Source organism: Papilio xuthus, unplaced genomic scaffold (genome assembly GCF_000836235.2).
Source record: "Papilio xuthus unplaced genomic scaffold, Pxut_1.1 DF828952.1, whole genome shotgun sequence".
Classification (NCBI taxonomy): Eukaryota; Metazoa; Arthropoda; class Insecta; order Lepidoptera; family Papilionidae; genus Papilio; species Papilio xuthus.
The window spans coordinates 4,799,969-4,816,556 of NW_013529697.1; the positions used below are offsets into that span (position 1 = coordinate 4,799,969).

The 16,588-nt window shown below is 33.1% G+C and overlaps 2 protein-coding genes across 5 annotated transcripts in view; both read right to left on the reverse strand.

Annotated features, from left to right (window-relative positions):
- The window catches only part of Glyp (glycogen phosphorylase), an 8,680-nt gene extending 3,955 nt beyond the window's left edge, over positions 1 to 4,725 (reverse strand). The window contains 4 exon segments of the mRNA XM_013324266.1: positions 619 to 664; positions 950 to 1,138; positions 3,533 to 3,764; positions 4,193 to 4,725. Of these exon segments, the coding sequence (XP_013179720.1) occupies positions 619 to 664; positions 950 to 1,138; positions 3,533 to 3,764; positions 4,193 to 4,432 (707 nt within the window). The 5' untranslated portion in view covers positions 4,433 to 4,725.
- An 809-nt stretch (positions 4,726 to 5,534) lies between these two features.
- On the reverse strand, positions 5,535 to 16,351 carry LOC106127814 (galectin-8). Of its 4 annotated transcripts, XM_013326071.1 has the most exons (8): positions 13,685 to 13,755; positions 13,499 to 13,606; positions 9,960 to 10,069; positions 7,394 to 7,537; positions 7,059 to 7,278; positions 6,776 to 6,897; positions 6,422 to 6,626; positions 5,536 to 5,859 (listed from the first exon to the last, which is right to left on the reverse strand). In XM_013326071.1, the coding sequence occupies exons 2-8, from the start codon at positions 13,604 to 13,606 to the stop codon at positions 5,674 to 5,676; spliced, it is 1,095 nt and encodes a 364-aa protein (XP_013181525.1). In that variant the 5' UTR covers positions 13,685 to 13,755; the 3' UTR covers positions 5,536 to 5,673. The 4 variants fall into 4 exon arrangements, with proteins under 4 accessions (XP_013181523.1, XP_013181525.1, XP_013181526.1 ...); XM_013326069.1 differs by lacking the exons at positions 13,499 to 13,606; positions 13,685 to 13,755 and adding an exon at positions 16,201 to 16,351 and having other exon boundaries at positions 5,535 to 5,859; XM_013326072.1 differs by lacking the exons at positions 13,499 to 13,606; positions 13,685 to 13,755 and adding an exon at positions 14,590 to 14,679.
- Positions 16,352 to 16,588: the final 237 nt, after the last annotated feature.

The window sequence follows — 16,588 nt, forward strand, 5'->3', positions numbered from 1 at the left end:
GACTGTCTAGTCGAGATAAAGAACGGCTTTCGTTATACAAAGTTAATAAATTGGATAGATAACATAAGCTCCAGAATACGAGGGGTAGGCAGGGATTCGGGATTATAATTTACATAAATATAGAACATGAGACTTGTTTACTGGAGAACCGGTAAACAAGTCTTTCCACTGAGGACATTCACAGTTTGTATTCGTAGGTCACAGAGTTGATACGTTATCAATATAAATATATTTTCGCTTAAAACGGTAGCAGCTAATGAATAATAAAAGTAATTTATGTATATTATTGTTATTACAATAATAACATGTATTACTGTAAATTAAAAAAAACATATAAACGTTACATGCACATGTTTTGAATTTTATTTTAGTTTTGAAAAAAAGGTTACGGATTTCCCATCACGAGGTTGGAGGTTCGATTCCCGCCATTCGACTATTGTCGTAAACCATATCCTAGCACAAGCCTAGAGCTTAGTTGGGATGGTAAAAGAAATATTAGTAAATTGACAAAATTATCTTTGATAGGAAAATGATAGCATTTTACATCAAAACCTTGTAAAACCTATATACGTCTACAATTGCGGACAATGTTGATTTCAAATTTAATTTAGATTCAACCGTAATGTATGTTTATTGCGAAATTTATTATTAAATCCATTCATATCTGGCCGTCGACCAAAAGCAACATTTCATAAACAGATCAGTAAAAGATTTTTCTTGTACGGTAAAAGCTGGCCAGTGATCCTGGTCTCCTGATGTAATTGACCATAGCTATTCTACGACATTAATTAGAACTGCCTTAGAAGAAAAAAACCCCAGATCGTTCGAAACTCTATAGTGTTTAAGCATACTATTCCGTAAGGTCAAACAAACCATTTAGAAGAAAAGTACTAGCTCTACTTTTGTTACGTGTAAAGGAATAACCTAGATTCGTTTTGATCAGAGGCACTTACCTGTGTGTCTACCCATTTCTTTCCTTGAGGAGTATCAACTACGCGGCCGTAGAAGTTGACAGGCAGCATGAACTCAGGGCGGGCCTTCTCCCAAGGATTACCATACCGTAACCAATCATCAGGCTCCTCCTGTTGCTCACCATTTTCTATCTTCTGCGCGAAAATACCGTATTCGTATCTTATACCTATAACGATAAACATATTTTGTTTTGAATAACACAATATTTTGAAATTCTTTGATAACTTGTTATGGAAACTCTTCGGTTTACTTGTAACGAAAACAAACACTTGGATGTTTTTCAATTAATATCAGAGATGAAATTCAATGCAATGAGAAAGTTCACTCGTTTAGTAAGATTATATACTATGAAGTATTATTGTCTTGACCACAGCAAAATGTGGTGAGGGTCAACTTTACCACTGTAGACCTCGCTTCTTACAAATATTATAAATGCAAAAGTTCAGATGAATGGATGTTTGTTAGAAAGTATCTCCAAAACAGCTACATTGATTTCGATGAAATTTCGCATAGATGTAGAGCACATAGGCTACTTATTAAGTTTTAATAATTCCGCGCAGACGGAGTCGCGTGCGGCAGCTGGTTTACAATAAAATTACGTGCATAGAAAATTACACTTCAATAGTGATTAGTTCTTTTATAACTTGGTTGAAGGTTAAATTTTAATTGCATTATTAGAAACTCTTTCAGTTGCGAAATATTCGACATTATCGTATGTTAGAATTTAGTAACAGATGATTTTATATACGCGAATCACGTAATAGACTAAGTTTTGCCTTTGCACTAAACAAATGTATAATTATAATAGAATCAAATTACTTCTTCCAACATATTATGGATTAATAAATCTCGATAGAATAAAACTGTCTGAAGCATTTATTTATTAAAAACTAAGTAGATTAATAGTTATATTGTTATGATCACACCAAAAGGTGAATGTCCTGCGTGTTTCGCTTATCAAATGTAAGTGCTAATAATAACAATAAAAATACATTGGCAAAACACATAAAGGGTGTTTTCCTTTTTAAAACGGTTCGTCTTATATGACCCCATTTACAATTGATATATATATACAAACGTTTCAGTGTTCACGGAGACTCAATTAGTCCGTTTATAACTGGCGATACGCCAACGTTACTTTTGTCAGCTTGCAATTGCTTTAACAATGTACCTGTGTTGAGGCACCAGTGTTATTTTATTATTAATGTCTCAAAAGCTTTATGTATTTTAACTATACCAAACTTTTTTAGACTAGAATGATATACTACATTTTCCTAGATCATCTATACTTATGGTTTTATAGACAAGAAACTTCTCATTTAATTCTCGTGAATACGACCGCACAGAATTAAAAAAAAAAATAGTAGAAGTAGCATATATGTACTAGAGCAGTGCCGAATTTCAACCAGATCCATGCAGATATTTCTTATAATCATTCATCCATGCAAACATTCGAATTTATAATATTAGTAAGAAGTTAGGATTATATAAGAAGATCTAATTGTTTGTTCCGAAATAAAACTTAAAATTATTGAACTGATCTTAACAATTATTTTATCAATAAAACATGAGTCACCATGATGTTTGTCAAAATATGTGATTTTTTTTTTATATCATGAGGTGGCAAACGAGCGAGCGGCCACCTGAAATAGCAATTGCATATGCGTTGCCTACCTTTAATCGACGGAGGATAGGATGCGCAGAAAGAAAACATTTCCATGCATCCTCTCATCCGAAAAGTCCACTTCCACTTCCCATCCTTTTCTTATAAGAAAAAGTGCAGGAAGGGGAAGAGGACTAAATTTGGCCTCCGGGATGCACTATTTTCATTTGTATATACTTGTGTGATATTTGTAAAACTAAGAGATATTTTACTTAGAGAAATCTTATATCTGTCAAGCTTGAAGGAATTGTAAAGATGACAGGTCACAGTTTAATTACAATATTATTCTCCTTCATAAACCCTTTTCTGTTATAAAGTTTGATAAGAGTTGTTGTGAGTTTTACCATGTTTACAATTATATGAAGACGGTACATAAATTACGCTAGAGAGAGACAAGTAATAAATGATTGAAATTGTTGATCAAATGTATTCAACACTTAATAAACAATACATTTTTTTTCTTTGTGCTTTAATAAACAAAAATTTCTATAACAGAAGAGAATTTTAGTTTACTATAAATGAAGGTTAGGGAAATGGGGTTGTCATTACTTGTATTAATTAAAGTAAATTCCAGCTTGATAGCTTCACGCGTTTTTGAGAAAAAGGGTCTTGACAGAGAGACGGATGGACAACAAAGTGATTCTATAAGGGATCCATCATGTGAAGTATATGATTAGCAATAGATACACCAAATATCATATAACTTACATAGAAGGTAATTTAAAAATTTACACATACAAAAATGTATAATGAAAAAATATCTTACTAATATTATAAATGCGAAAATTTGGATGGATGGATATATCTCTGGGACGGATCAACAAATTATTTTAATAAGGAGTTGCGGGCGATAGCTAGTTTTATTATAAAATTTCTAGTCAAATATGGACTGCTTACCATAACCATATGCTGCCAGTCCAAGTGTGGCCATGGAATCAAGGAAGCAAGCAGCCAGACGACCAAGACCTCCATTGCCTAGACCTGCGTCCTCTTCCAGCTCCTCCAATTCTTCAATATCTAAGCCAAGCTGGTACAGAGCTTCATCCACAGTACCCTGGATACCCAGGTTTATCATGGTATTTTGGAGAGAACGGCCCATGTAGTACTCCAATGATAGATAGTAGACTCTCTGTTGGGAAGAAAATATTGTATAGTCATCAAAACTAATTAAGGTCAATTTAATTGTTATTGAATTTATTTGGCCAGTTTAATACTACAGGAGACTATGTTTCTGCAATTTTGCATTTTCTGTACTACTGATTATAAAATATCTATAGATATATTTCTATATTATATATTTCTGCTGCTATTTAATATTTTTTTACAACTAAATTATAAAACACATAGCTAAGTTCATGAATTAAAAAAGTTCTTTTAAAATAAAACATCCGTCAAAAATAAGCTGTTTTCTTAACATGTGTTATTAAACCAAAATTGGTCATGTCCAACTTTTAAGGCTTGTAGGCAATTACTAACAAATATACATCATATAATTTTTTTATTTGTAGGTAGATTATGAGTTACATAAAATAAAATAAAAAAACATTTTAGACTCACCTTGGGATCTTTTTCATAATAATACTGCTGGGTTCTAATCCAGCGGGAAACCAGATGATCACGGACTGTATGTGCAAGGGCGAAATAATAATCCCTTGGTGTAGCAACATTGCGATCTTTTACCAAAGTATAATGCACATGACGATTAAAAGCCTTTTTCACTTCGGTAACATTTTCTACAGCGACAATGCCGCGGACAGATATCTGCTTACGCTTTTCTGAATCCGTTTGAACGCTCATCGTGATCCAGTCAATTTAGTACTAAACAAACTCCTACGACTGCCTAAGCCCGACTGACTGAGCTACCAAGATGCGGTATCGGTCACCTTGAGAAGGTCAAATATATAAGCTTGACCGCTAAGCGTCAATAAATTAAAGCTCGGCTCTATTGGGTCATGTGACCTTAATTCAAGGCAAATATAGACATTAAATGATTTAACTCTGATTAATTGCTTATTTCAAACGATATTTAATGCTGAAATAGTGCAATTTTTGTTTTGTTACTCGGTATTATTATTTTGACAGTTTATACTGTCACTCACAGCTGACATTGACATGGGGGAAAATGTAGATTATAAAGTAAAAGCAGTCTGGGTTAGACATAATTTGTTTTTTTTTTTAAATTCAATCCACTTGTAGGAAAAATAATAATCAACGAAGGTAAATCAAAATTGGAAAGTTTTAATTGTTAAAATACAAAATAAATGTAGATAATAAAATCTTTTTATACCAAAATACTCGGACTTTTTTTAAAGAAAAAATGTAAAATATCTATAACGTGGTAATGAAGTAAGAAAAACCTTTCATGTTTTTAATAGTTGTATATTTTTAATATAAAATGCACGCTTAAATTCATACATTCGCGTTTATTTTACTATTATACATTGCAATATAATTATTACATTTAAAATGCATTGTCATAATTTCTTATATAACTAGGTGCATAAAGCTGAACAGCTTTGATAGCAGAAACATTTTCTATAGATTTTTTTTATTAAATTACTATATTTTTAAATATTTAAGTAAGAGTTAACAATTTATGTTGTATAATAAAAAGTTTATACGTATATTTGTTTTAAGTATAATAAAACGATTCATTCAAACGGGATATAAAGTATAAGTACATATTCAAAATTATTGAAATTGATCTAACATTATTTTTTATCTGAATTTGATAATATGAAAATATTCGTAAAATGGCACAGATTAAATACATAATTTCGATTTATAATACATAATATAACATATAAAAAGTACATATCTTTAAGTTTTTAAATCATTTGATGAATACAAAAAAGTTAAAACTTAAAACAAGTAACAATTATAATCAAAACTACCAAACACAACATCTTATATACATATATTGTACTTGCAAGGTATGATTAAAAATATATTTAAAGCCAAAAACACCGTGGATTATCACTAGATTCGATTACATAAGCGCAGTAAGTTTATTTTTAATAACAAAATTTATAGGATCATTATTTCTTGTCTTCTATAGGGGAGGATGTGGACGGACATACGTAGATATCTTCAGGATAGATGTCGCCACGTATGCGAATAGCTTTAACGCCATCTGGCGACGCGCGGTATTCCAGTTCACCAATCAGCACATTGTCAGTATAGACTGACCATTCGCCAGGTCCCCGCACTATCCTTATTGTAGTCTGTAATTTAAAATTAATTTAAGGTCTTCGTCACATACGTACACGTAATATTATAAGTGCGAATGTTTAGATGGATGTTTGTTTGAAGGTATCTCTGGATCGGGTCGACGGATCTTGATGAAATTTTGCATAGATGTAGATTACGTTTTTTTTTTTAAATCCGCGCCGACGGAGTCGCGGCCGACAGCTTTTTTTATAATTCAAACTATGTCAGCTCAGTAGCGCCCTCCTGTATCAACGTCAAAAAATCTCACAAGATCCTCTTTGTAGCTGTCACGTTTTTCCTATTATGTCACTTTCTCTCTAAGTAGGTTTCTATATATATTCTGCTAGAACCAACCGCGATAGTAAGCCCATCTCTCATCTGTTTTAATCCAAGTCCAAATATAATCAACTTGACTTTCTTGTACTTTTAAAAGAATAAAACTTTTTACCTCATGGTAATGAGCAAGCGAAATCTTTGCACTGGGGGTGCAGGAAGACACGATTATCGGTGTTCATTTCTCCACTTACAGATCACAACCCTTGTACACTCCCTCCCCATGTATTACGGTATACGTACGTGTGTGGCGGGCACGAGGCGCGCGCTGCGCTGCCTGCGCTCGGGTCCCCAGGCGCCGAGGCTCGCGTTGAGCACGACCAGCTGCCGGGGGAACTGCGCGTCTGAGTGCGCGCGCACGTTCACGTGCAGCAGTATGTTCGCGCGCGGCCACTCGCGGTGCACGTCCATCAAGTCTATCGCGAACGAGTGTAACATTGGTCGTAATCTGGAATTGAATATTCATTACTTATTAAAATACAAACAAACAAATGCATTATAGTAAATCATACGATTGAATACTTTTTATGTTACTATTATTTTTAACTAAATCGAAATTACTTAGGAGCTTAATTCGTTTATTAAAAAAATAATTACCTGCCGTAAATAACTAACTGATATCCTTCGGCAATACCATTTGGCAACTTAGCAATAACATTAGGTCGCCAAATTGGTTCGTCTTGTTGCCGTGGATGCGCGGCGCTATCTCTCGTTGGAATCTATGTAGTAAATAAAAAGAGAATAATAAATAACAGAAACATTACTTAAGGCAGAGACAATGCCAAACTGTTTGATCATTTTCGATGTGACAGCGAATGTTTGGCAGAGTAAGTTCAAGGCAAAATAGTTGAAGAGAAATGTAAAGGTAAAAAACACTTACGTCAAAAACAGGCGGACCTGTGGTAGGGTATATGTCAGTCTTATGTATCTTGAGGTCTGTGTCCCTGATGCCGGTGACCTGCACCCAGCCGGCAGCCAGCGGCGAAGGGTTACGATGCGCAAAGCTGCAGTAGTGTTCGCCATCAACCGCCCAGAGCGTCTCTTTCTCGTCCACCAATACCTCAATCGTGAAGGGACGGTCCACTTTGAAAGGAAATAATCTGGAATAACATTTAAACATTTAGACCAACTGCCGCATTCTCTGCCACAGTCAGAGTAGTTATTGCCAGGGTCTCTCTTAGCGATTAGATTTTGGATCAGTTTGAAAATAGTTACCTAAATGCGGTGGTCTCCTCTGGCCCCCACTTGTCATGTCTACGGGTGTTGCGAACCACGTAATTCTGCGGTAGTCGTACGTTGAAATGTACCGCGATGTCTCCGCGCGTCTCGGGATCCCCAGAGCCAATGTTTATTGCGAACCTTCAATATAAACATGCAGAAGTTCTAAAATTCACGCAAAATATGCGCTAGTCGTATAGTTATGGAAATCTAGCCCTAAACCGATTTATTGGCTAAGGCTGCATGAGATGCAAAATAATATACTACTACAATACATTATAATCTGACTAATAATAAATGCGAATGTTTAGATGGATGTATGGATGTTTGTTTGGAGGTATCTCCGAAAGGGCTTAACGAATTTCGCTGAAATTTAGCATATATGTAGAAAATAGTTTGGAATAACACATAGGCTACTTTCTAACTTCGTTTTTTGATACCGCGCGGACGGAGTCGCGGGCGACAGCTAGTATAATTATATATATCAACAAAATAATTGTCATAAGGTAGCAATCACATTATATTACGAATTTATCCACTGTGGTCTCACTAATTTGGACAGTTTAACTGTGCGACTACAGCGCCAAAACGGATCATTTGGAAACTCAAATTAACGCATCTGTTGCTTGGTTTACACGAGTATCTGTGCTATAAGTCGAGTCAAAAGCGGGTTACGTCGCCTCTGTGCATCGTTGTTCTATGTTCCACGGCTTGCACTTTCGGCATTCAATAATATTGTACAGTTTTTCTAATTGCACAATTATTAAGTTGACGTGTTCGTTTCGTTTGCAGTGAATTAAGATACTTGTTTGAGTTCGTATTCTACTCTTAATTATTTCCACTATAGGAGAGTTGAATGTTTAAATAAGCGTAGGTTATATTATTTTCCAAATTTTTGGTATTTGTATTAGTGTCAATATAATGTCGACGAAATGGAGAAATGATATATCAGAGGAAAGAAAATTCTTATCGGAGTTTATCGATGTATACAAAAGTCTGCCGGCTCTTTGGGATTCTAAAAAGAAAATATATTACGATAGACATAAAAAGAACGCTGCCTATGAAATACTAATTAAAAAATACAGAGAAATGTACCCTAAAGCGACAAGAGAAGATGTTAGAAAGAAAATAAACGTTTTCAGATCAAATTATCGGAACGGACTAAGGAAATACTATGAAGCCTTAAAATCAGCAAAGGATAAGGATTTGGTACCGAAGCCTTCGCTGTGGTATTTTAAAAAATTTAGTTTTTTAAAATTGTCTTTTGGAAATCTAGATATAAATACGGATCCAAGTATTTTTAACAGCGCACGAGATAATTCTGAGGGTATTAATGTTAATACAGAACCCACTGTAAGCATGTTTATTCAACAGTATTGTACAATTATTTGTTATGTTAACCGTGGGTTTCTGACACCAAAATTTCTGGATAAAACATATCGTCATCACTGTCTTTTATCTTGAACAAAAAAGAGATAACAATATGTTTTAAACAGTGATTTGATCTCTGAAACCCACAGTAAGTCGATTAATTTCGGATCAAATTATTGAACAATGATTTTATTAAACCGTCTCGGATATTCTATGAAATATACGCCTTAGAAATCAGGTAATAAATAAACCGCTGCGATGATAACCCTCGAGTCTTGGCTATTTAACAGTGGGTTTCTTAGAATAAAATCCCATTTAAAACATATTGTTATTTGTTTTGTTAAATATCATGACAGAGATGGCGATATGTTTCATCCAGAGATTTTGATATCAGAAACCAACAATTAATGAGTGAAATATGCTATTTCCTATAAGTTGTTTTCTTTCTAGGTCGATAAAAGCGATACTATGATACAAGACGGATTGGATAATAACAGTCTTATAAGTACAGGAATTTCTATAAAAATGGAACGTAAAAATTATAACGAAAACGATGATTCTAATGACGTTGAAAATTGCAATGAAATTGAAGAATCGAATACACAATCTGTCAGTAAACAATGCGATGAATATTACCATTGGGCGATGGCTCTTGCAGGGGATATACGAAAAATGGACACAACACAGCAAATCTATGCCAAGAAAGCGATAGCCGAAGTTATAATGGAAGGACAATTAGGATTGTTACATCGTAATTCAATAAAAATAAACGAAGATCCACTTTAGAACCAATAAAAAAAATTGAATACATATCATGCGACATAATTTTTTACCTTTGCCGCCTTTATTAATTGCCATTATTATTTATCACCCGATGACACGAGGGTAATGTTTTTCGTGTAGGTATTTTTGTACTTTTATGTATAAGTAAAAGCTAGCCTAGCTATAGCTATCTTACTTCTTACTAATATTATAAAAGTGAAAGATTAGATGGATGGATGTGTGAATGTATCTCCGAAACAGCTCAAACAATTTTGATGGAATTTGGCACAGATGTAGAACATATACTGAACGAATTAATAGGCTACTTATTGTTTTTTTTTAATTCCGCGCGGACGTAGTCGCAGACCACAGCTAGTATAGTGTACAATCGAAAGGCTTCTATAAAGTTAAACAATTGTCAAACAATTACCATGGTAAATCTTCGGTGGGCGTGCCTGTGCATATAATATGGGAGCCGATAGACAACGGCTCTGTCAAGGTCTGAGTGAACTTTACATCGCGAGCTTCAGCCAGCTGAGTCTACAACAAACATACACAATTGATTAATTAATTTTGTTTAAAATAATTTGATACTAAAAATACAAAGCTATTAAATTATATTCCTTTACTTATTTCTCACAGAGTACTTCAAAATTTAACGCCATTAAAATCATTATTTTTTTTAGAAAACATGTAATAATAAATTGTAATGTAGTGACGTAACAATAGGTTTTTGTACATGTTATTCTGCGGTAGAAACTGTTACTTAAACATTAACTTGACTGACAAGAACATAATGCATTAGCAAATTAGTTAAGCAGTACCAATAACTAGCCAGTTAGCCTACTTAACATGTTAAAGTTACGAAGAAAAAAATACTTACGATCGTAAACTTATAGTTACAAATTCAAATAGTGATCAATTGAGTAGGGGGTTGGAAATTTGTTTCCTTCTCTTAACTATTTTAGGATAAAACCTAAACTCTGTTACTATCATGTAAGCAAACAAACATTAAAACATATTTAGATATGATTACAGTAGATATACCGTTCTGCAAATAATCAAGGCAATGGCTATATGCCAAAACTACATTACGACTTTTGTACACCCATTATTAAAATTCTAATAACTTCAAATCATAATTCAGTTCTTTGTGAATATTACTTCTTAATAATATTATAAATGTGAATGTTTAGATTGATGGATAGATGGTTGGATGGATGTATGGATGTTTGTTTGAAGGTATATCCACAACGGCTGAACGGATGTCAATGAAATTTGGCATAGATATAGAACTTAGTTAGTAGAACACATAGGCTACAAATAAAGTTTTTTTTAATTTGTCGCGGACGGAGTCGCGGGCGACCTCTAATATATTATAATAGTGAAAATTGTGAATGAACTACAGCTTATATAACATAAAAATATTGTAGTTATCCTTGACATATGTAAAGTTATTTATATACAGATTATAATTTTGATTATATACTCAAACATTTTTAATAAATTAATTATAGTCACTGCAAATAATGAAGCATACAATTTTATCGTGGGTACCAACATTGTAAGTTACCTTCGTTGCGCGATGAATCATTGCTATGAAGTCATCGGTATACAGATTGTCTCTAATTGGAGCTATGGCTTGTTTGATAAGGAGGCTAGAGGTTACACCGTGAATACCAATGTATTTAATGCACCACGAAGTATATCCCCTTGTACCTTTTAGAATTCCGTTAACGCGTTCACTGTCAAAGACTACGTGCAGGTTCGATACAATATTTAAAATATTAAGTGCTATTAAACGTATTAAGTTAGAGATATTATGATCTTTAGATGAAATTGTATGTAAGAAACACATGGCTCTTTAGTAAGCTTAGCCTTGGAATGATGACCTCAATATCTGTATAAAACATAACGTCGTCCCTGACATTATCTTTGACAACACAGACACATACAGGAGATTTTGGACTCGGAAACCTACGGTAAGAGAGTTAAGTTACAACTCTTTTGGAATCTAAGCCATATCTTAAGTGAAGTTACTATTGATCTATTTACTTAAAAGCCTGTTCAAGTAAAAAAGCCACGATAACTTATTTTCTGGTGTGCCTTATGCTAATCTGTCAACAAGACTATGAAGATCGAACGCGTGCCAAGAACCTAGTTTAGGATGCATTGTGTGATAAAGTATCATTGGCTTCGTAATTAAAAGACTAACAAGTTTCATTCAAGCACCAAAGAGATCTCTTGTAATTTAATTTGCATTCCCATACGTCATATCAAATAAGTAAATTAATAAATCCAATTAACTGCTATATACAATTATTATTTACTTTACTTTCATCAATAGATAACATTATTAAAAGCCTACTTTTACATAAATTTTAATGAACATTTAACAAAGTATACTTTGACTCATGGTTAAGGGAATTAACAACAATTTTATAACTAACACCCCTATACAAACCTAGGGTCGAAAGTTTGCGTGAGTTGAGGCAATCAATAGTTTTATCCGACAATCGTAAACATTAAAGATTTAGGTCATGAGGCACATAATGGCAAGGAAAATAAAAAAAACTTTGTATATAGTGCAATGACATCATTTCACGCCACTCGTTCACCTTCAGACCGAAATACACCAGGGATTGAGGTGTCACGCAACGTGTTAGGGGTTTACATAAAGTAAACAAAAAAATTAATGATTAATACATGATAGAAATATTTACGATATTAAAGCCCGGCTTCTGAGATTCGTTAAATTGTTAACTATTATTCGACAAGACAAATAACATTTTCAATTTTGTACTACGTTAAGTTTTAAATATGTTGTAATAGTTTTTGTGAAAGGACAAGAAAACGTATTGTTTTAAAACAAAGGAGCCAGATTAAGGTTGACAAAACATGATAAAATATTCATTTTAAAAACCTTGATGATCAATTGTGCTTTGCTCAAAAACATTCATGAAAAAAAATTAAATCTTTTGGTTTCAATCCTTATTGTGAAATACTGTCATAATATAAAAAGGTATTATAATCTATTTATAGACATCAAGTAAACGATCTCAGATATTCTGGAGTTAATAACCGTTGGTTTTTGAGACCAAATCTCTTTATAAAACATATTATCATCCCTATCATTATCTTTGACAAAACCGAGATGAAAATATGATTTAAACAGGGATATTAGTCTCAGAAACCCACGGTAAATCGCCTAATTTTATACCACTGGTTTAAGGTTCGATCTCCGCTAACTATAGATGTTTGTCAAAACATTAAAAACTAGATTAAGATGAAATTTTCAACGATTTATAAGTTCACTAGACTTTTGATAGAAAGTAGTTTGACATTTTTATCGTATTCATGGAAATAAAATAAGATAAATGATGTCCATAACTGATTACGATTTTTTAAACGAAACATGACTAAAATGACTCAAACATATTAAATACATTTTTCCTTAACATTATCCTTAATGTCTATGCTTTACAAATATTTAAACTAAATAATATGTTTCATTATTAATGGTTAAAGTACCACATCCATGTTAATCACTTATTAACCCATTTCTATTACAAATCATCGCAAAATTTGTAACTACCTACAAGACTTATTCAAACTTTCGTGAGACATTATACTAAACTGATATAAAAACCGCTAAACACTCACGTATATTCGTCCGGTGGTGGCACCGACTAGTTTCGAAAAAAATATCAGTACCACTCATCCTGATGAAGGGCCTTCGATGGGCTCGAAACTAGTCGGTGTCGCCACCGGACGAATATACGTGAGTGTTTAGCCGTTTTTATATCAGTTTACCTACAAGACATTGAAAACTTGTAAATTTAATTTCATTACTTTGTATACCAAGTAATCAGTTATTCTTTACAATAAATACGTACATTACCACAGTCCCACAATGTGTTAGATACGTGTAACAAATATAGTGCATTTACACAATTCTTTTTGCATTACCAAAGTAATAGGTGATGAATCTCCATTAATACTACCACTTCGCGAGCGGCCGCGGCAAAATATACGCCGGCAAAACGCACCGCAACCGCAACGACCACCACACACCATCTTTATAAACAATCCACAAATAATTTCACACTATGTCACGTAATAAACGATGCTACACGAAAATAAATCGCTATTTACCGATTAGTGGGTCAGTTACGTCTGTTACCCGCGAGAGACCGTCTTGTTATGATGCCATTGCCAATTCTTAGCAAACGGTCGCAACTGCGATGGATATATCGAAATTCTCTTTCTCAAGAATTGTTATCGTATGTTTACATTGCAGTGCTAACTACTGTTAGAAAATCGTTATAGAGGATAAATTGTAAATAAACATAATACAATTTAATAAAAACGTCTGTTAAAATTAAACGGGGTAAGCAGTATTAGCAATAGCTAACAGAGAACTTTAATAGAACGCTTACGAAGCTAAAAATAAGAACTCATTCTAAAGGAATAATTGGGATTTAATTCCATATGCTGAGTTCATAACATCAATTGGAGATAACTTTTAATACACTGAACCCATAATAGTTATTTACAATGCCGGTATAATAAAAACCTGATCGGCTTAACCTTAGCACGTAACCGTTTATCGTAGCCTTAATAGTCACATAAAGATAAGTTATCTTAGATCTTTAGTAGAAGCGATCAGTCTTAAATCTATTCGGAAATGTAATCTTTAATCCAGTCTTGTTATAGTTATTACTCTGTGTTAAATATCTTAAAGAAATATATCAACTGATCCACTAGGTCACATTTTTTTGGCTGAATAGCGGTTTTTATTGATAAACTTCCTTTATCGATACGGAATTGAGAACTTGTGATTGTTAGCGAAGGCCAAGGGCACTGAAGCAATAATCTCAACTTACAAATAGTAGTGTTAAGCGAATACAGGGGGCCTAGCACGAACGAGTGAGAACGTTTTCGGAACGTTACGAATTCTCGCAACTATCACACAAATATTTGTGATAGAACCTCAGTCCTCGAATTTATAACATGGATGACTAGTTTTACAAAATAAATATAAAATCATTATCACTTACGAACGGTTTTAGAAGACAGACGTTTGTGTTTTCCATTTGTTACGATCTTACTCTTCATAAATCTTTTAATAATTTTAAGTATATATCTCTCTCATATATTTATAACGTCAGAGAACACAAGATAAAAACTCAAAAACTACTATATCCACATGTTTAACTTCACGTATTCTTATTATTAATACAACTTCTGCCATTCTTTGATCAGAAAAAAGCACTGTGGAGGAAACGACATTTTAAGTGACAATTTAAAATTTGAAACCGGTAAATACTTGACCTTGAGTGGGCCACTGACCTTCCGGCAACACGATGCTTTGTAATTGTGCGTTCTAACAAGTGATCACATTCTTTTTTTTAAATTAAACATATTCAGTGATTTGCGTAGGTATAGCTTTTTTCAAATATGTTGGCACCCACTCCGATTACTGTTACGTCTGAAATTGTGTTCTGAACAGCGAAACGCGCAAAATTAAGTGCCGGCAAGATATCTGAAAACTATAATACATGGAAGTTTATGAGTATACTGTCTATTTTTATAAAAATAAATTTTGTTAACCTTTTCTCACTCTCGCTCCTTTTCTTTCTAGTAAAAATGAGATTACAGCCCATTTCATATGAATGTTTAGGAATTTAACTGCTTAAGCCCTTGTGAGACATCATTATATGCTATTAAAAACTACTTTCATGCTGTTACATAGAAACTAGTTGGTGTCAACACTGGATTATATATATATGTATAGCCCTTTTTAATTAATTTATAGTGTTTAGGAAATGGCAATAGCCTGCTACACACAATTTAATGGTATGCAGTTAAACCGTACAGTTAAAACCGATGTGACTAGGCATAACTGAAAATTATACAGTTCAACTGACTTAAATAAGCATTTCATTAGATGTTCAAACCTGAACATGTGTGGCAAAAAACTGTGCAGTCATCAGTTTAGTTATTCACAATGAGTTTTCACTGTCATAACACTTGTTTAATGCATTCAAGTTAGATTATCTTGAAGTTAACAGATTTTTCTGAAATTTGGTACGCACTTTTGGGCCTGATGACAATGCCATTTTTTTACATTTAATACCATTGTAAATCCAAAGTGGCCGCCATTACAATATGAGACCAATCACCCAAACATGGATATCAAAAAGTAAAATTTTATACAAAAGAAATTGAATAAAAACTCAGAATGAATTGTTTAAAAATAATTTTTAGTATTGCTTGTGTCAAAGGAAATGTACATATGTTTTATTTACAGTCTTTTATATTTTATGTCCGAGCATATGTGACTTCAAGTGAAGACACTTTACAATAGATTAATCTGAATGTGTGTAGGCACAAGGTCCTGTAGTTTTGACTGTACAGTTATAATAGGACTAGTTTTTTACGAATAGATACGAGTTTGTGTGTTCTGTCACTATTAAAATAATGCTATTAATATAATTAAATTGTGAAGCATTTTCATTTTCATGAAAATTCAAATTGTGGTTGTAAATACGGTTATTTACTAGGGTTTGATAAAATGAAATTATCTTTACATAATACAAAAATGTTATAAATTTTTGGCATCGACTACTAAATTATATATTTAATTTTCTTATCTCAGTGGCTCTAACCTCGTAGTCCAAGGCATCTTCAGCGAAATCAAATTCTACAGCTTCTCTAGGCAAAAGTCCTTCTTCCACACTATAATCCATTTTTATACAATTTACACATTTAAAAACATCACCAGGCATATTTAAACAATCAAAGTCGCACTTAAAAATATGTTATGGAATCTAGTTAAAATTATCATGGCACGTTTTTATATTAAACTTACTAAACAATTTCTATACTGTTAATTTATGTATTTAAAATATATTTTCTTTATCTTATAAACCTATGACAACAAGTACTTTGTTGTGATTTTTAAATATGACACATCGACATCAATGATGACATTGACAAATATTGTCTAGTAGGATTTGGTAGGAATGTTGATGATCACTGACCATCATTGTTAAT